This window comes from Saccopteryx bilineata, chromosome 2 (assembly GCF_036850765.1).
Source record: "Saccopteryx bilineata isolate mSacBil1 chromosome 2, mSacBil1_pri_phased_curated, whole genome shotgun sequence".
NCBI classification, from domain to species: Eukaryota; Metazoa; Chordata; class Mammalia; order Chiroptera; family Emballonuridae; genus Saccopteryx; species Saccopteryx bilineata.
In genome coordinates this window covers 77,212,760-77,234,208 of record NC_089491.1, presented here as the reverse complement: position 1 = coordinate 77,234,208, position 21,449 = coordinate 77,212,760, and the positions used below count along the sequence as shown (strand labels likewise).

At 37.5% G+C, this 21,449-nt stretch overlaps 1 protein-coding gene across 4 annotated transcripts in view; it reads right to left on the bottom strand.

Moving 5' to 3' along the window:
* Positions 1–21,449, bottom strand: part of CCDC171 (coiled-coil domain containing 171) — a 388,145-nt gene that overhangs the window by 73,474 nt on the left and 293,222 nt on the right. For all 4 annotated transcript variants that reach the window (XM_066257293.1, XM_066257297.1, XM_066257296.1 and 1 more), the window contains one exon: positions 1,301–1,453. In XM_066257293.1, coding sequence (XP_066113390.1) covers positions 1,301–1,453 — 153 coding nt within the window. The remainder of the gene's footprint in view (positions 1–1,300; positions 1,454–21,449) is intronic.

Below are 21,449 nucleotides of genomic sequence, written 5' to 3'. Positions count from 1 at the left end.
CTTTGTCTCATTAAGAAATTAACAGTTATCTTAAAAACTGAACTCATATCTCAGGTTCCAAATTGTGGGTTAGTTCATTTATTGGATATGTTACCCAGTGTTTTCATTCAGTAAACATTTGTTGATCACCTACTATGGACCAGACTGTTCTTGGAACCAGAGTGCCTTCTCAGCAGTGAGGAAAACACCCCAAATTGCATATCTTTATGGAACTTAAATTCTACTAAGGATAGGGACCAAACATGATAGCAAATAAAAAACATACATGTCAACTGATGGTAAGTGCTATAACAAAAAATATAAATCCAAGAAGATGGAAGGTAGATAGGAAATCTGGAGCAAGAGTGAGAACAGTTTAGGCTTAGAGGGAGGGAGGGTTATTGGTTACAATTATGAACACCACAAGCTCTAAGGCTTTATTGCGATGCTGACACTTGAGCTAAGACTGTCAAGGAGCCGAAGACCCAAAACACAGCTGTGTGTCCGTTTGCTTTACCACTAACTCTTCTTCTGTTGAATATATCATTTGAAATGGGTCAATAGCTGACTGGCAGAATGATACTGTTTTTACTTACAAGTTACCCTGATCTATTGTAATCAAACCAAGAAAGGAAAAACAACATTCCGATTATTGGTCACTATCACTGTTGATATATCTGCCTTTTGAAGAAGAAAGTTAAATGTTTAGTTTATTCCCTCATGTCACAAATACATTCATTTTTTTTTGAAACTCCCCAAATACATATTTCAAATGTAGAAAATTTTGTTTAGTCTTAAATGAGCCCAAATTTCATCATGGGCTAAAATTTTAAGATATAAAATGAATGCTGAAACTGAATTTTAATCATATAGATGAATCACAACATGCATTTTAGTTACGCATGTATTATGGATAAGTCTAGTTTTCTACAGAGAATAATCACATGTTCTAATTAGCATTTTGGTTATACGCATAATTAATAATATTCTGTCTTAATGGGACACGCTGAATCTTCAGACAGTTGTAAGCTTTGACTATGCACACTGCCAAACCCGAATGTCAGCTGCACTGCCAGACACAAAGGGATCTTGATGTAGTGTTTCAGCATCGATGACACTATGCATATCTTTATACATGCTACAATGGAAAATTAATTGCTCTTCTTCCTTCAAAGTTTTTTCCACACTAATAATTTTATATTGCTTGATTAATCATTTACCCTAAATTATATGTATTGGCAAGTTATCTTATGAGCAATGAAGACATGAATGTAAATCTGACCCAAGACCCAAAGAAGAAAAAAAGTACTGTAGGGCTTACTGATTGTAAACTTTCATTTTCACGTAAACAAGCTGTGTGAAGTTCTGATTTCAAGGTTGCAATGTGACTTCGATGAGATGTCATTTCCTTCTCTAAGGTAGCAATTCTGGTGCTTGCAAGCTGGTAGACATCCACAAAACTTTTAATCATTGCCTAAAGAAATAAAAATAATGTCATACATGATTCAAATAGAGCTGTCCCAAAAGGAGAATTTCCATAATTTGAAAGCAAAATCATTAAAATTTTTAAACAAACTACTTTTCATCTTTCTTTAAAATAATAAAGCTAAGCTTCACATTTTATATTGAGAACAGTGACTATTTTAAGAAAGTTTGGAAGAAAATAATTGAGACTTCTTTTCCAGACTATTTATTTAAATAAGATGTACTTTGATCTATTGTGCTTAAAATTTAGAATGCAGTTTTTTAAAGATGGCACACTTATTTCTTTGTTAAGCTAAATTCAAATTGTAATTTGACCTGAATTTCAGTCTTAAGGCACACAACAGATGGATGTTATATGCAAAATATTTCAAAATGAGCTGAATTAGTAAAACTTTCAATCCACCTTAAAAACAAATGTTTTTAGACAAAAGAACTGAAATAATCCTGTGATTTTTATGAGTAAATAATGACATTCCTATATTGTAAGAAAAGCATAATTACATTCATTCACATAACAGAGAAGTGCCCTTGTATTATACTATATGTATAATATATAATAAAATAAATAATACAAACACGTGCTGGAAACTTTTTCTCTCCTCTAAATAGAATAATATTCGGGGGATGTTGAACTCCATTATCACAGATTAACCATATTTTATAGACTTTTTCTTCAAAAGCAACCTGTAGTGAATTTTAAGTCCAAGAATACTAGTACAGCTGTTTTTAAAGTCTTTCAAAATACTTTGAACATAGTAAAACAAAATCAAACATTTCTGGCACAAGTACAATGCTATATTACTTATAAGAAAAAAATGTTCTGGTTACAGTCACAACTTAGTACAATGGTAAACAGTCTGAGAATTTCCAAATTATATTTAAACTGAAGGGGCTAATTTGCAAAAGCTTTAAAAAGTAAGATATTGAGTAATTCTGAGTGCATATGAAGTAATAACTTGGTGAACAAAGGTATATCAAAACACACAATGAGAAACAGAAGTAGGCTAGGCTTTGTAGGTAAGAGTAAAAACTTCACACCTTTTTACCAAATACATTCCTATTTCCCTCAAAAATCCAGCCTAGACACCACCTCTTTCAAGAAGCTTCTTTTGAACCCAAAGGCAGTATTAACTTCTACCCTGGTTCTCTGTGAGTCCTTTATGCTTGTTCTACTATTACATTTACTGCTTAGCGGAAATGTGTTAGTGTACATGTTTGTCCTTACTAGACTAAGAAGCTCCTGAAGCCAGGCATTGTGCCAAATCATCTGTGTCTGCAGGCATGATAGTAACCCATGGTGAGCATTTATTTGAATGTGTGAATGAATGAATGAATGAATGAATGAGATGAAAAATATTACAAGTTGAAGCCATGTGTTGGCAAAAATACCTTATAGGAAAAAAATTAAGACATCTGGAAATATATAATCTTAATACCTTAATGAATAAAGTATCAATCATAGTTTGTTCAAATCAAAACAAAAACAAAGTGATAGCTGTAGGCATAAAAGGATGAGTAAACAAAAGTGGAATTTCATCAACCAACACTAACTAAATATGGTATTACCTCATGATTGGAAATATCTCGTATGTACTAACCTCCCCTACTTTGAGTAATTTCAAGGTAAGAGTATAACTAATACTAACACAAAATATTTCTTTCGGCCTGACCTGTGGTGACAGAATGGATATAGCATCAACCTGGAACGATAAGGTCATTGGTTCGAATCCCTAGGCTTGCCCTATCAAGGGATATACAGGAAGCAACCACTATGAGTTGATGCTTCCTGCTTCTCCTGCCTCTTATCCTTCTCTCTCTTTCCTTCCCCACTCTCTAAAAAAAAATCAAGATTTTAAAAAAAATATTTAAAAAAATGAGTTTAAAAAAAATATGTATTTCTTTTGGTTTCAAAAGATTGTAAAAATCAGAAACTATAAAATATATGTTTCTTCCAACTCATTCCAAGTCTCTCCCACTCTTCATTTTTGTCCACTGAGATAATACACCAGGAATCACCAGTCCTGTTTTTTGGGGGCTCACTCTGCCATTTACTTAGGATTACGTTGTTGGGCAATGCCACACCATCTCTCTGAGTCTACATCTCCTTCCTCCATGAAATGGGGAAAAAAGAGTCATTTTCTTGCCTATTTACAAAACTAGTTTAAAGCTCAGGTCATTAAAAATCTAATGCAAAGCCATTCTCTTAATCTTAACATGAGAAAGCCCTCTAAAAATGGAATTTTACTGGAGTATTATTATTCTTCTATATTGGTGATGTAGCAATTTGTACATCTAATTCTAAATCCCCACCCTCACTAATCGTACAACACATGGTTGAATATGTAAGATGCAAACGGCAGAAGTTGGCTGTGCCATTGGTTGTGTTTATTGAATCATGACACTCATGTTTTAATCCTATTTATCAATTATACAAAGTTTTTTATTAAATTTTTGGTTAAAAAATATCCAACTTCTCTGAATCAGTTTCTCTTTAAACTAATACATGTGGTATTTTTTATATTTTAACAAATATATTTTATATTAAATAGAATTTATAAATTTTTTTTGAGAGACAGTGAAAGGGAGAGAAAGAGAGGAAGGAGAGAGAGAGAAAGAGAGAGAAGCATCAATTTGTTGTTCCACTTAGTTGTGCACCTATTGTTTCTCATATGTGCCCTGACCAAGGCTCTAACTGGTGGCCTTGTGGTCGAGACAGTGTTCTCAGGATCAAGCCCTGATCAGGACTAAAACTGGCAACTTTAGGACTCAGCCAGCAACCGAGGATGGGGTCGGTAACCCCAGGATAGAAAAGGCAGCTCCGGGATGGAACCAACAACTTCAGCACTCCAGGATAATACTCTATTCAATGCACCACTGGATGGAGCAAAATATATTTTATATGTTTAACAAGGGTACAAAAGGTTAAAGGTTCCAAATTTGCTTGAAACTTTTTATGTGTACATATGTAAATTTTTATAAATTTATATCATTTTTAAAAAATTATAATTCTAAAAATATTTCCAATTATTTTCATCATGCTTTCTCCCTAAAACTCCTTCAATAAAGCTGGAGGTTTTCAATTTTCCTACAAATATCACTTTACCTTGATATGGTAAAGTGTGTTTTGGGAAGTTTTTTAAAGATATTTTCTAGATGTAATGCTTTTGCTAGCCACTTGCTATCAAAGAAAATGTCTACAGATTTGGAACCTTTGTCTTTTTGTTAAAGAAAAACCCATAACTGTCATTCAAGTTCAAGAGTACTTTGTAGCACTTTTTCACAAGAAAAACAGCAAACTTTATATAGATTTAAAAAACTACTTCTTATCTTATTGTAAATTATTGCAATGATTACACTAGGTAAAATAATTTAATCCATAAACTCATTTAACCATACAGGATACATAACAGTTCATGTTGAAATACAAAAAAAAATAAATGAGTAAAGATGCCACCCTCAGCCCCTCTGCATTGTGAAATCCTTCCACTTTTCCCTTAACATGCCTACAGAAAACATTAATGTCTAAAAAATGGACCAAGTAAGACACCAGTGCCAACCCATACCACAGAACAAAAATTATATTTCTTACTTTATTAAAAAAAATCGTCTTGCATACCCACTGGTATATATCAGGTCCAAAGTGAGTTTAAATGGGGAAAAAGAGAGAACTTTCATATATAGATTTTTTAAAATATTAAGTTGAGTTCCTTTACTAGTCTTTATTTTTTATAGTAATTTAAGGTTCACAGAAAAATTGAGTAGAAAGTACAGAAAGTTCCCATATACCCCTGACCCCTACATATCCAAAACTTCCTCCACTATCAACATCCTGCACCAGAGTAGTACAGAAGCATCACCTCAACCTAAGACATCAAAAGCTGTTTTGCTGCATAACAGATACCAAATATTTAATTCTTAAAACTACACAAATTTAGTATTTCATAGTTTTCATGAGTCTAGTATGGGTTAGCTAAGTTCTCTGTTCAGGATCTCACCTGGCTAAACTCAAGGGGTCAACTGGAGCTGTGATCTCATCTGAGACTCAGTGTCCTCTTCCAAGTTGTTGGTAAAATTTAGTTCTATAAGGTTTTACTTACTTATTTACTTATTTATTTATTCATTTATTTTAGGTGAAAAGAGAGGATATAGTGAGGCAGACTCCTGCATGTACCCTGACCAGGATCTACTGGGCCACTCCATCTAGGGATGATGCTCAAATATTGAGCTATTTTTAGCACCTGAGGCTGACACACTCAGACCAACCAAACTATCCTCAGAGCCTGGGGCCATGCTTGAACCAATCAAGCCATCAGCTGTGGGAGGGGAGGAGGGAGAAAAGGGGGAGAGGGAAAGGAGGAGAGGGAAGGGCAGAGAAGCAGCTGGTCACTTCTCTTGTATGCCCTGACAGGGAATTGAACCCAGGACATCTGCACACCAGGCCAATGCTCTATCTACTGAGTCAAGCAGCCAGGGCCTCCTTAAGGTTTTAAAACAAAAGTCTCCATTTTATTGCTGGTTGTCATCCAGGGTCACTCTCGGCTCCAAAAGACCATCCTGGTCCTTACCAAGTGGACACAATCTTTTTCTATTTTTGAAAGAAAGAGTGAATGACAGAGACAGGAAGGGAAAAAGATGAAAAGTATCAATTCTTCACTGCAGCACCTTAGTTGTTCATTGATTTCTTTCTCATATAGGCCTTGATCTGATGGTCTCCAGTCGAGCCAGTGGTCCCTTGCTCAAGCCAGCAACCTTGGGTTCAAGCCAGTAACCTTGGGCTTCAAGCCAGTGACCTTTGGGCTCAAGCCAGTGACCATGGGGTCATGTCCATGATTCCACACTCAAGCCAGCAACCCTGCACTCAAGCCAGCAACCTTGGAGTTCCTAACCTGGATCCTCTGTGTCCCAGGCCAATGCTCTATCCACTGTACCACTGTCTGGTCAGGCTGAATCCCTCCTTTTTCAACATGACTGTTTGCTTTCTTTCAGGCCAGCAGAAGAGCATCTCTCCAACACCTCACTTTTTAAAAGGCTCATCTGATTAGATCAGTCACATCCAGGATAATCTCAGTTTTACAAGTCTTACCCACCCTCAAGAGGAGAAAATTAATTACACAGTGGAATTGCATGGCGCACCAAGGGGAAGGGTCTAGTGGGTCATGTTAGAATTCTGGTTACCACAACCTATACTACATGCCTGAAAAATTAACTCAAAATTGATCACATGCTTAAATGTAAAACATAAATCAGAAAAGTTTTAGAAGAAAATATAGAGAAAATCTTTGGCATGTAGGGCTTGATGAAGAGTTCTAAGACATGATATTAAAAGCATAATCCATAGAAGAAAAACAATCAATAAATTGAACTTCAAAATTTTAAAATTTTTGCCTGTCCAGGCAATGGTGCAGTGAATAGAGCGTTGACCTGGGACTCTAATGACCCACGTTCGAAACTCTGAGGTCACCAGCTTGAGTGCAGGCTCATCCGGCTTGAGTGTATGTTCACCAGCTTGAGCATAGGGTTGCTGGCTTGAGCATGGGATCATAGACATGACCCCATTGGGGATGCTGGCTTGAGCCCAAAACCTTTCTAGATTGAAGCCCAAAAGGTTGTTGGCTTGAGCCTAAGCTTGCTGACTTGAGCAAGAGGTCACTGGCTCAGCTGGAGCCCTCTGGTCAAGGCATGTATGAGAAACTAATCAATGAACAGCTAAATTGTCATAATTATGAGTTGATGTTTCTCATCTCTCTCCTTTCCTGTCTTTTCTCTCTCTCTCTCTCTCTCTCTCTCTCTCTCCATATATATATATCACTAAAAAAACTGAAAGTTAAAAAATAAAACTTTTGCTCTATGAAAGATCCTGTTACAAAGATTAAAAGACAAGCTAAAGGCAAGGGTAAATATGTGCAATATAGGCACATGACAGGAAAAAATATATACAATATAGATACCTGTCTATATTTGCTCAATGACTGTCTCAGCAACACCAGGTATTCTGGGTCTATAAGACAGCCTGTAGCCTCAAAGGAGTCAATGCAATCTGAGGGGCATATGTACTGAGCTGAACTTTCTACTAAAAGCCAATACCACATCAGCCCTATAGTATACCAAGGAGGGAAGTGAACCCCACACTCTACCACCAGGAGTCATCGAATGAGTTGGAAAGTATGCGAGTCCAGCCAAGTCTCCATTGGAGCAAAGATGGCCCGGGCGCTGGGGATGGCTCCTTGGCCTCTGCCCCAGGCGCTAGAGTGGCTCTGGTTGCAGCAGAGCGACGCCCAGGAGGGGCAGAGCATCGCCCCCTGGTGGGCAGAGCATAGCCCCTGGTGGGCGTGCCGGGTGGATCCCGGTCGGGCGCATGCGGGAGTCTGACTGTCTCTCCCCGTTTCCAGCTTCAGAATAAAAAAAAAAAAAAAAAAAGTATGCGAGTCAATTAAACCTAGGCTGATCACCCTTGCCCAAAGGTATTCTCACTCCTTCTGTAGTTATGCTCTGAGGCTTGCCTAGATTCGTTCTAACAACAGTTACTATGCACCAGACACATTATGGGCTTTGCTTATCCTTCTAAATCTGGCAATTACCCTTTAAGACTCATATTATTATCTCTACTTTACAGAATGAGAAACTGAGGTTCATGATGCTACTCAATACCTTATCCAAGGTCACCTAGCTAATAAAGAATGGAAGTAAGATTCAGATCTATGCCTGTTCAGTTCCAAAGTATATTCTCATTCTAAGTGTTGAAAGTTTTCTGGAGCTTTTTGGAGTGGTTTAGTGTGGCTTTGGTTATTTGTATTTTGGGTTGTTTTTGGCTATCATCCACAGTTTCTCAGTGAAGTCAGCAGAATTAATGTAGATAATCTAGACTTTCCAAGTTCCATATAAGTCACAACATCCACATAAATGTCCATTTCAACCATGCTCTCTTCTCTATTGACTGAAAAAGGTACAAAAGCAGAGCCATCTTGAATTTTACTGGAAAACCAGGATTTTCAAATATCTCAGACTCATTTATTACACAACATTGGCTCTGAGTTACCAGTTTTGCTTTAGTTATATAAGTAAGTATTTTCTTCAAGTAAAAGAACTTCAGATGATAATCTCTTAGAGATTTCATTTATTCTGTAGAATGGGTTTAATAAACACTTGTACCAAATTAATAAATCTCTATTCCAATCAAACATGTCAGATATTTCTACATTACCCCAAAATATTTTTTGATTATAGAAAAACATAATTTGAAAGAAGGCTGTAAGATTATTTTAATGATAAAAAATTATATTAAACTTTCAAATTATAGCAAAGCTATTGTGCATGCAATATATCTTGAAAACAGAAAACACATACAAAGTAACTTCTAGTATATTTAATTGACTTACACATGTGAAATGACTATGTGCTGTGCATCTCTCAGCCTCTTGACTTAAGGATCTGATATCATCAGTGAAAGACTTTAAAAGAAAAATATAAAATCACTAATATCCCAAATCGGCACAGGATTAGTTCCTCTGTCACAGAAACTCTGAATGAAACCTATGCATATTTTGTATATGCATAGAAAGAATAGAGATTCCAAAACGTTATAGTTCAATCCCATTTTACCTACTAACATTGGTAAGACTTCTATCTTGCCATATCTGGAAAATTTTCTGGCAGAAAAATGACCTTTCCTTTATGTACAAACTAGGATTTTGACGAAGCAGATTTCCTCCCCACCCCACCCCCCAGACAAGAGGTTTTCCCATTCCTGGACAGCCATGTTTGATCCTAGATGTCCTAAGGGTTTGTGTGCAATACTAGAATTGCTACGTTTTCTTTAGAAACTGATCTGAACAGCCCTGGCCGGTTGGCTCAGTGATAGAGCGTCAGCCTGGCGTGCAGGAGTCCTGGGTTCGATTCCTGGCCACGGTACACAGGAGAAGCACCCATCTGCTTCTCCACCCCTCCCCCTCTCCTTCCTCTCTGTCTCTCTCTTCCCCTCCCGCAGTCAAGGCTCCATTGGAGCAAAGTTGGCCTGGGCGCTGAGGATGGCTCTATGGCCTCTGCCTCAGGCGCAAGAATGGCTCTGGTTGCAACAGAGCGCTGCCCCAGATGGGCAGAGCATCGCCCCCTGGTGGGCATGCCGGGTGGATCCCGGTTGGACGCATGCAGGAGTCTGTCTGACTGCCTCCCCGTTTCCAACTTCAGAAAAATAAAAAATAAAAAAAAGGAAACTGATCTGACCTACTGCTGTTCCTTAAGATTGTACACTCCTATTTACATAGGAAAGGGCATGGTTAAAACCATTTGAAACTAGATATTTAATGCAATGTACACACAGATGCTGAAATGCTCTTAGTGTTGATGGTGACAATGATAAGAATAGTAAATTGTCAAGTTATTAGAAGAAAAATTTAGTTCCAAATGCACAATCTCCTTATTCAAGCACAACTGAAGACAAAATAGGTGAGATGCTGTATATAGTTCAGGCATTTTTTTTGTTGGTGTTATTTTATGTAAGAAAAAAAGAATCAAAATTCATTTTTGCTTTTGTGCCATTTGAAATGGCCCTGAACTTGACTTATCCCATCATTCAAAATTTTTACTGGCACCACTTTGAAGGATGTAAATATAGTAGCTTTTCAGGTATGAGAAGGAGCCTCCCGGGAAACCACATTCAGCAGAGTTGCAGAATACTTCTGCAGCAGATTTCTTAAAATGATGTTTTCTTTATATCACGTTTAGACTCTAAACTTTTTTCTGGCCTCCACTCAACCATAGCATATACAACTTAAATGTGCCAAAAACAAGACCAATTCTATTTCCCCCTCCCCTTTTTTTTGAATTTTTTAAATGTATTGATTTTAGAGAGGAAGGCAGAGACAGAGACAGAGAGAGCGAAACATTGACTTGCTGTTCCACTCATCTATGCATTCACTGGTTGATTCCTGTATGTGCCTTGACTGGAGATCGAACCCGCAACCTTGGCTTATGGGGATGACACTCTCACTAACTGAGCTACTTGGCCAGGGGACCAATTATTTTTCTAATATGTTATTTCCAATCAGAAATGAATCAAAGTCAATGCTAAGGCTAAGTGCAGCTTTTAGACTAATGGTGATTGCTGCTCTTATTATGCTTAATGTTACTATAAAGAAAGACCAGAGGGATCAAAAAATGACATGTGGTTCCTACAAGAATATGAAAAAGAAATCATCAAAATAATCAGTGACTGAAGAAAAACTTCCCCTTAGAAACTATTGCATATAGACATGAAGCCATATTAAGGTACAGTGATCTTAGAAAATTTTAAAAGAAATGAGTTTCTCAGAAGATACTGTTAAATCAATAATAATAATAGTAGTAGTAAGAAAGAGGAGGGGGAGAAACTACCTTGTTTTAGGTGCTTAAAAATTTAAGCAATGTATAAAATGTTCATCATATGGTGAATTATAGAACTGGCATTAGTTTATTAATGTGTTCTAAAACAAAGCCCAATAAAGGAAAAGTAGTTTAGTTAGTGGGTATAGTTTCCATTTCCTGAGCACCTACTATGTCTTGACATGACTGAAGTTTTATATTGGAAATTATTGGACTGCTTTGGAGTCTACTGACATAGATAAGATTTAGTATGGTATTAAGGTACAGATGAATTTTTGGATTCAGTTGTGATGGTGTGAGCTGGAATTCAGGCAATCTAGTATTGTCCCAATGTCAGATTCATACCCTCTGGCACTGACGTGTGGAAACGTTTGTATAAACTGCTGATACTTAGGAGTTCACTCCCTGGATAGCAGTTACTCCGACAATTCTCTAATTCTTACCAAGTAACAGATACACCTGTGCAGGACTCAGACTCCTCACCCCAAAAAAGGGCCATCTCTAGTTATATTAAATAAAGTATATATAAATTTGAGAACAGTCTTTTTCCTGTGGCAACATGCATAACCTCTAATTTTTATTCTGTCCTTGTAAAATAGGAATTATTTAGCACAATTTTACATACAAAGCTACTGAGGCTCAAGAGTCCCAAAATAGCTTTTTTTAACAGCACGTTGCTAGTAAGTGGCACAACTGAAAAACAGCGGTCCATCTGATTTAAAACTCCTTGCTCTTTTTCTTAATATGCATGCAGTTCTGCCTTTTTAAAAAAGATTACAGTAAGGCCCTGGCGAGTTGGCTCAGCGGTAGAGCGTCGGCCTGGCGTGCAGGGGACCCGGGTTCGATTCCCAGCCAGGGCACATAGGAGAAGCGCCCATTTGCTTCTCCACCCCCCCCTTCCTCTCTGTCTCTCTCTTCCCCTCCCGCAGCCAAGGCTCCATTGGAACAAAGATGGCCCGGGCGCTGGGGATGGCTTCTTGGCCTCTGCCCCAGGCGCTAGAGTGGCTCTGGTCGCCGCAGAGCGACACCCCAGAGGGGGAGAGCATCACCCCCTGGTGGGCAGAGCGTCGCCCCTGGTGGGCGTGCCGGGTGGATCCCGGTCGGGCGCATGCGGGAGTCTGTCTGACTGTCTCTCCCCATTTCCAGCTTCAGAAAAATACAAAAAAAAAAAAAAGATTACAGTAAAGAAAACATCAGTTCATTCATTAATGTATTCAAGAGATATTATTGAGTTCTTCATTTATGTTCTAGGTACTAAAGATACAGTAGTATAGAAGACCAGGTCTCTTCCTAATAGGTCTTACATTCTAGGGAGAGAGACATTGGACAAATATGTATATTAGATCTTATGCTATGAAAGAAAATAATGCAGGGTCACACTATAAAGTGTGAAGGGTGAAGGTTGGCTATTTTAGTTACTGATGAGAGAAGTCATCCATAACATGACATTTAAGCAAAGACAATAATAAAGTGAAGGAGTAAGCCTCATGAAGATTTGGCATAAGGCATGCCAGTAAAAGGACCAGGAGCATTAAGCCTCAGGAATGGACTGTGATTGGTGTGCTCATGTTCCAGCAAAAAGGTCAGCATTGCTGTTTACACATTGCTATATACTCAGTGAATGAGGTAAAGGGTGTTAGGAGATAAAGTTGAAGACAGGCAAGACCCAGGTCATGAAAAGCCCAAGGCCACGCTGAGAAGTTTGGAATTTAATATAAGGGTGATGAAAAGCCATTTACAGGATATAAAGAGAGGGATGGCAAGTTCTGATTCATATTTTTTAAGTTGGGAAAATAACACAATTTTAAATTCATATTGAAAGAGTGGATAAAACACTGTAAAATAGATTATCTACTAAAAAAAAAAAGCCAAATGCCAAGAGAGTCCAAGACGGCAACGGAGTAGTTGGATGTTCCAACTACCACCTCCCAGGACCAAATTACATTAGAACTTAACTTAAGAACAATCATCTTAAAAAATAAACATTGGATTAAATGAAGAGGAGTCTATAACCAAGGATCACAGAAGAAACCACACTAAAACTGCTGTCCTAACTCAACAAGCTTGCAACCTGTAGAGAGGTTGGTTGGGTGAGGCCAGTCTGAGCCTACACTACACTACAGTCTTTCTACAGAAGACTCTGTGGTACGACCAGGCAGCTGCAAGAGGAGGTGCAGCAGCTGAAAAATGGAGGCAAATCTTATAGGGTTTGGGGTTTGTACAGAGCTGCTCTCATCTCTAAGCAGGAGGAAGCTGATCCTTATACACAGACTGACCCCTCCCACACTACCCAAGAACAGAAAACGCTGACAAAAACAGCAAAAGAGCAGTAGCTTCAGAGAGGTAGTCCACAGCAGGTTAAAAACAATGGCTGATGCCAACCCAAGAAGATCTAAAACCAACACAAACAGTAGTGGATGGCAGACAGCACCAAACCTAGACTCAGCTAGCTACACAAGCAACACGCCCAAAGAAGGAGTCTAGCAGTCACCAGACACTGTAGAGAATAAATATGCCCTACAGGACTGACATTGCACAGTGTGTAATACACATGATCAAGGTTGACCCTCAGAGCCAACCAGCCTGAAGGGATAACCATACCCACGAAAGGACCAACAATTCAATACTCACATTCAACAGGTGAGAAAATAGTACCCTCAAGAATCATTCCTAGAGCAAGAAACACAGATGACCTAGAGATCATTACCACCAAGCTCATCTTCCTCATAAAGACACCAGAAAAGTTTCTAAATCAGAAAGCACAACCTAATACACAGACAAAATGAACAAAGAAATGCAACCCAAATAAATCAACAAGAGAAATTCCTAGAAAGGAAACTAAATGAAATGGAAGTAACCAAACTACCAGACACAGAGTTTAAAATAATGATTTTTAGGATGCTCAAGGATCTTAGAACAATAATAAATGGCCATAATAAGAACCTAAATAAAGAGTAGCAAGCATGAAAAAAGACACTGAAATCATAAAAAAGAACAAGTCAGAAATGACAAATACAATATCAGAAATGAAGACTGCACTAGAAGGAATCAACAGCAGGCTGGATGAAGCAGGGAATCAAATCAGTGATTTAGAGGACAAGAGAAATGAAAGCATAGCAGAGCAGTACAAAGAAAAAAAGGCTCAAAAAGATTGAGGAAAGTCTAAGAGAGCTCTGTGACAACATAAAAAAAACCAACATCCACATCATAGGGGTTCCTGAAGGAGAAGAGAATGAACAAGAGATAGAGAATCTATTTGAAGAAATCATAGCTGAAAATTTCCCTAATTGATGAAGGAAAAAGTCACACAAGTTCAAGAAGCACAGGGAGTCCCATTAAAGAGGAATCTAAGGAGGCCTACACCAAGACACATTATAATTAAAGTGCCAAAGTTTAGAGACAAAGAAAGAATACTAAAAGCTGCAAGAAAAAAGCAGTTAATTACCTACAGAGTAGCCCCCATAAGGATGACATCCAACTTCTCAACAGAAACACTTGAGGTCAGAAGGGATTGGCAAGAAATATTCAAAGTGATGCAAAACAAGAACCGACAACCAAGACTACTTTATCAAGCAAGGCTCTCATTTAAAAGGAGAAATAAAAAGCTTCCCAGACAAAAAACAAACAAACAAACAACTCAAGAAATTCATTACCACCAAATCAGTTCTGCAAGAAATGTTAAGAGGCCTGCTATAAATAGCACAAAGGAAAAAAAGAAATCGAGAAAAAGAGGATTGTAGATTTAAAAAATAAAATGGCAGTAAATAATGACATATCAATAATAACCTTAAATGTAAATGGATTAAATGCTCCAAACAAAAGATACAAGGTTGCTTCATGCATAAGAAAATAGGACCCATACATATGCTGCCTACCAGAGACCCACCTCAGAACAAAAGACACACATAGACTGAAAGTAAAAGAATGAAAAAATGTATTTTATGCAAATGAAAACAAAACAAAAAAAAGTTGGGGTAGCAATACTTATATCTGACAAAATAGCATTTAAAACAAAGGGATAAAGAAGGTCAATACATAATGATAAAGGGAGCAATCCAAGAGGAGGATATAACCATTGTAAATATCTATATGCCTAATATAGGAGCACCTAAATATATAAAGCAGATTTCAATAGACAAAAGGGCGAGATTGACAGCAATACTACTGTATAATAGTAGTGGGTTTTATTACCCCATTGACATCATTGGACTGATCCTCTAGACAATAAATTAACAAAGAAACAGCAGCCTTGAATGACACACTAGATCAACTAGATTCAATTGATACCATCAGAACCTTTCACCCCAAAGCAGCGGCATATACATTCTTTACAACTGCTCATAGTACATTCTCTAGGATAGACCACACATTAGGACACAAAACAAGTCTCAATAAATTTAAGAAGACTGAAATCATATCAAGCATCTCTGATTACAATGCCATGAAACTAGAAATCAACAACAGAAAAACTAAAAAAACATTCAAACACTTGGAGACTAAATAACATGTTATTAAATAATGAATGGATTAATGAGAACAAGGACAAAATAAAAAATTTCCTTGAAACAAATGAAAATGAACATATAACAACTCATAATTTATGGGATACAGCAAAAGCAGTCCTGAGAGGGAAGTTCATTGCATTACAGGCATACCTTAAGAAGAAAAAGCTCAAATAAACAACTTAAACCTGCATCAAAAAGAACTAGAAAAAGAACAATAAATACAGCCCAGAGAAAGTAGAAGGAAGGAAATAATAAAGATCAGAGTAGAAATAAATGACATTGAGTCTAAAACAATAATATAAAAGATTAATGAAACCAAGAGCTGTTTCTTTGAAAAGGTATACAAGATTGATGAACCAGCCTGACTAGCAGTGATGCAGTGGATAGAGCATCAGACTGGGATGCGGAGAACCCAGGTTCAAGACCCCGAGGTCGCCACCTTGAGCACAGGCTCATCTGGTTTGAGCAAGGCTCATCAGCTTGGACCCAAGGTCACTGGCTCAAGCAAGGGGTTACTTGGTCAGCTGTAGCCCCATGGTCAAGGCACAGATGAGAAAGCAATCAGTGAACAACTAAGGTGCCACAACAAAAAACTGATAATTGATGCTTCTCATCTCTCTTCATTCCTGTCTGTCTGTCCCTATCAATCCCTATGACTCTCTTTCTGTCCCTGTAAAAAAAAAAAATTAAATGAGGAAGATTGATGAACCTTTAACCAGACACATCAAAGAGAGAGAAAGAGAGAGAGAGAACTCAAATAAATAAAGTTAGAAACGAGAGTGGAGAAGTAACAACTGACACTGCAGAAATACAAAGGATTGTAAGAAAAATACTATGAAGATCTATATGCCAAAATATTGAACTACCAAGGCAAAATAAATACAATCTTCTAAAACTCAATATGCAAGAATCATAAAACCTAAACAGACCAATTACAACAAATAAAGTTGAAACAGTTATCAAAAAACTCTCAGCAAACAAAAGTCCTGGACTGAATGACTTCACAGGCGAATTTTACCAAACATTCAAAGAAATACTAACACCTATCCTTCTCAAGCTATTCCAAAAAATTCAAGAGGAAGGAAGAATTCCAAACTCTTTTTCTGAGGCAAGCATTATCCTCATTCCAAAACCAGGTAAAGACACTACAAAGAAAGAAAACTATGGGCTAATATCCCTGATGAACATACATGCTAAAATTCTCAACAAAATATTAGCAAACCAGATCCAGCAGTATATCAAAAAGATCATATATCATGATCAAATGGGATTCAATCTAGAGAGGCAAGGCTGGTACACCATTTGCAAATCATTCAAAGCGATTCATCACATAAACAAACAGAAAGATAAAAATCACATCATTATATCAATAGATGCAGAAAATGCATTTGTAAAATCCAGCACCTATTTCTGATCAAAACTCTAAACAAAGTGGGAATACAGGGAACATACCTCAACATAATAAAGGCCATCTATGACAAATCCACAGTCAACATCATACTCAATTGGACAAAAATTAAAAGCAATCCCCTTAAAATCAAGAACAAGACAGTGGTGCCCCCTCTCACCACTCCTATTCAACAAAGTACTGGAAGTCCTAGCCACAGCAATCAGACAAGAAAAAAAAATGAAAGGCATCCAAACTGGAAAAGAGGTAAAACTATCATTATTTGCTGATGGCAAGATACTGTACATAGGAAACCCTAAAGTCTCAGTCAAAAAAACTACAAGATCTGATAAATTAATTTGGCAAGGTGACAGGATATAAAATTACTATTCAGAAATCAGTGTCATTTTCATACACCAATAATAAACTGTCTGAAAGAGAAATTAAGCAAATGATCCAATTCACTATTGCAACAACAAAAAAATAAAGTACCTAGGAATAAATTTAACCAAGGAGGTAAAAGACTAGTAATTGGAAAATTTTAAGACATTGAAAAAAAAATCATGGAAAATCCAAACAAGTGAAAGCATATACCATGTTCATGGATAGAAAGAATAAACATCATTAAAATGTCTATACTACCCATAGCAATCTATAAGTTCAATGCAATTCCTATTAAAATACCAATGGCATATTTCAAAGATATAGAATAAATATTTCAAAATTTATATGGAACCCAAAAAATAACACGAATACCCTCAGCAATCTTGAAAATGAAGAATAAAGTGGGAGGTATCACACTTCCTGATATCAAGTTATACTACAAGGCCATTGGAATCAAAACAGCTTGGTACTGGCATAAGAACAGGCATACAGATCAATGGAACAGAACAGAGAACCCAGAAATAAACCCATGCTTTTATGGTCAATTGATATTTGACAAAGGAGGTAAGAGCATACAATGGAGTAAAGGCAGTCTCTTTAATAAACAATGTTGGGAAAATTGGACAGGTCACGCAAAAAAAATGAAACTAGACTAACTAACACCATTCACAAAAATTAACTCAAAATAGATAAAAGACTTAAATGTAAGTCATGAAACCATAAATATCTTGAAAGAAAACATAGGCAGTAAACTCTCCAATATCTCTCATAGCAATATTTTTGTCAATTTATCTCCACAGGAAAGTGAATTAAGGATAAAATAAATAAATAGGACTATAACAAACTAAAAAGCTTTTGCACAGCAAAAGCCACCATTAAGAAAATAAAAAGTCAACTCACACAATGGGAGAATATATTTGCCAATACATCTGATAAAGGGTTAATGACCAAAATTTATAAAGAATTCCTAAAACTCAACACCAGGAAGGTAAACATCACAACTAAAAAATGGGCAAAGGAACTGAATGGACACTTCTCCAAAGAGGACATACAGATGGCCAACAGGAATATGAAAAAATGTTCAACGTCACTATCATCAGAGAAATGCAAATTAAAACCACAATGAGATACCACCTCACACCTGACAGAATGGCACTTATTAACAAATTAACACACAATAACTGCAAGAGAGGATGTGGAGAAAAGGGAACCCTCCTGCACTGCTGGAAAAAATGCATACTTGTGCAGCCACTGTGGAAAACAGTATGGTATGGCGTTTCCTCACAAAATTAAAAATAAAACTGCCTTTGAGCCAGCTATTCCACTTTTAGGAATATATCCTAAGAATATCAAATCATTGATTCAAAAGAAGAAATGCACCCCCATGTTTATGGCAGCATTGTTCACAATAGCGAAGATCTGGAAACAGCCCAAGTGTCTGTCAGTGGACGAGTAGATTAAAAAGCTGTGGTACATATATACAATGGAATACTATGCAGCCATGGAAAAAAAGGAAATCTTACCTTTTGCAATGGCACAAATGGACCTGAAGATCATTATCCTAAGTGAAATCAGCCAGGCAATGAAAGAAAAATATATATGACTTCACTTATATTGGAATCTAATGGACAAAGTGAACTGAAGAACGGAATAGAGGCAGAGGCGGGGTCACAGAGGGCAGAGGGACAGCTGTCAGAGGGAAGGGGGATGAGGGGATGGGATCAGAGAAGGTGAAGTGATTAGTAAAATTATATATACATAACACATAGATACAGATAACAGGACAGCAAATCCCAGAGGGAAGGGGATGAGGGAGTTACGAGGAGGGGGCAAAGGTATAATGAGGGACATAGGGGTGGGGGTGAGGGTGTTATATTCAGTGGGACACTTGAATCCATGTTAACACAATAAATTAAAATTAATAAAAAAAAATTTTAAACCAAATGCCTCTTCCTCTTTAAAAAAAAAGTTTTGGGAGGAGGATGGAAAACAAGGTTAGTGACACATTCAGGCTCATTCCTGACCTTTCCCAAAGGCTCACAGCATACATGTTGGCACTTAATGGTGCCATATTCGTGCTTGTTTTGTTCCTCTTGTATTAGAAAATAACATTTGAGGTTTTTTTCTTTTTAATTCCTCCTCCCTGGATGCACATTCATCCTCTGTCACTGCCGTCATCTGTCAAGCACAGGGCTGGATACATACTTGTTCAACTTGACAAAATAAACAACATACAATATGGATATGGTTCTTCACTTTAGAATCTCAATACTAATGTGGACTATAGAGAGTGCCTCTTTATCCTCTTCAAAAGATACTGGACTTGGCCCTGGCCGGTTGGCTCAGTGGTAGAGTGTCGGCCTGGCATGCAGAAGTCCCGGGTTCGATTCTCGGCCAGAGCACACAGGAGAAGCACCCATCTGCTTCTCCACCCCTCCCCCTCTCCTTCCTCTCTGTCTCTCTCTTCCCCTCCCGCAGCCAAGGCTCCATTGGAGCAAAGATGGCCCGGGCGCTGGGGATGGCTCCTTGGCCTCTGCCCCAGGCACTAGAGTGGCTCTGGTCGCAACAGAGCGACGCCCTCTGGTGGGCAGAGTGTCGCCCCCTGGTGGGCGTGCCAGGTGGATCCCGGTCGGGTGCATGCGGGAGTCTGTCTGACTGTCTCTCCCCGTTTCTAGCTTCGGAAAAATACAAAAAAAAAAAAAAAAGATACTGGACTTAACAAAGAGCACTTCATATTCCAACAACCTCTTTCTGGTTTACAATCTCAATCTCGTTTGGAGAGTAAACAAAGATAACCAGCACTTTCCATGTCTTCCATAATCAACCCACAAAGATCCAACTGTGTTAACTCAATTTGCTGGTATACCAAAGACATATCCAAATTGGGTCACAATTTCTTTATGACCCAAACCAAAAGCAATTTTGATCTTTTGGGGGTTCAGTATGCAAATTGTCTTAAAGAACTGTTAATATAAAAGTTATAAAAATAAATGTTTTACAGTCTGAGATGATTGTTCACTACCAAAGAAAATCTGCTCAGTCCATCACCACAACACCAATGTACACATGATCTGAGCTACTGATGCAGAGTAAGCACCCCACACATACACACAAGGCTGAATGGTTCACCCTTCCTCTTTTCACTTAAAACCCTTAGCTTTATTTACGAATCTCAGCAAAGGACATCCATTATTGACGTCTTTACATTAATTTAAACAAAGGTGCTAGAAAGCCATTTAGCTGGAATCATAAGAATTTGATGCACCTGTTTGTGGTTTAATTCTATCCAATAAGAACAATTTCAACAAACCTAAAGAGAAGCCAATCACTAAAGATAGAAAATACTTTACACCTTTATTAAAAGCTAATTTTATTACCATGATTCCACTCTGATTCTGATATGTCAAGTTGGTTTGGGAAAGTGCACATTTAGTCAGGGTTGTCTACTTCAATAAGCCCTGTAATCTCTACTGTGTATCAAAATTCACTGAAGTATGTTAAACTATACCTCCAAAAAATATTGTTACTATATTGTTTTAAGGAAATATTGGTTCTAAAGTGCTTTTTGATATTCAACTAAACGGTGAATATACTTTTTGCACATATTTCCATGAAATCCCACAGAGACCATAGTTTATTCACAATATCACAGAACTTTGGTAGCTAAAAAGATCTTACCAATCATTTAGTTCAACCCCCATTTGCAAATGAGGAATCCAATGTTTGCAAACAGGGATTGAACTAAATGAGCTATCTACAGGCCAAGACTCAAACCCAGATACTTCCCATTTCTATTTTCTGACAATAATATTTATAGAAAGGAAAATTTTAGCCACCTAACCTTCCAGACCACTCAAACACCACCTCTTCTAAGAAGTCTCTCCAAATTTTCCCAGAAAAAAAACCAAATTTCATTCTTCTCTGAAAGGAAGGCGGGCTATGGTACTTGATCTATATACCTCTCCTACAGCAATCATGCTTTCCGTATCATACTACTCTTAAATTTCCTATGCCCCTTCCAGAGATTTCTGAATCACCTTTGTATTCTCAAGTGTAGCACAGTGCCTTGAATTTGGCAGGTGCTCACTATATCACTGAATGGTGTTAGCCATATCCAAATCTATATGATCAAGACAGCTGGCCATTCTATTTTTTTAAACCAATTTCCTGGTTCACAGTCTTTAAAGACTCTGAAATGATATTTTAATTTTACCTCTAGAAAATGTTGAAGCAAAAGATACTGTGTTTCCTAAGCCTCCTGTGGATTACCAGGAGTTAGGGATATGAACCACCAGACACTTGGCCCTTGGGCTCCTAAGTGGCCTTATTTTCCTTACCTAGGTCAACTATCT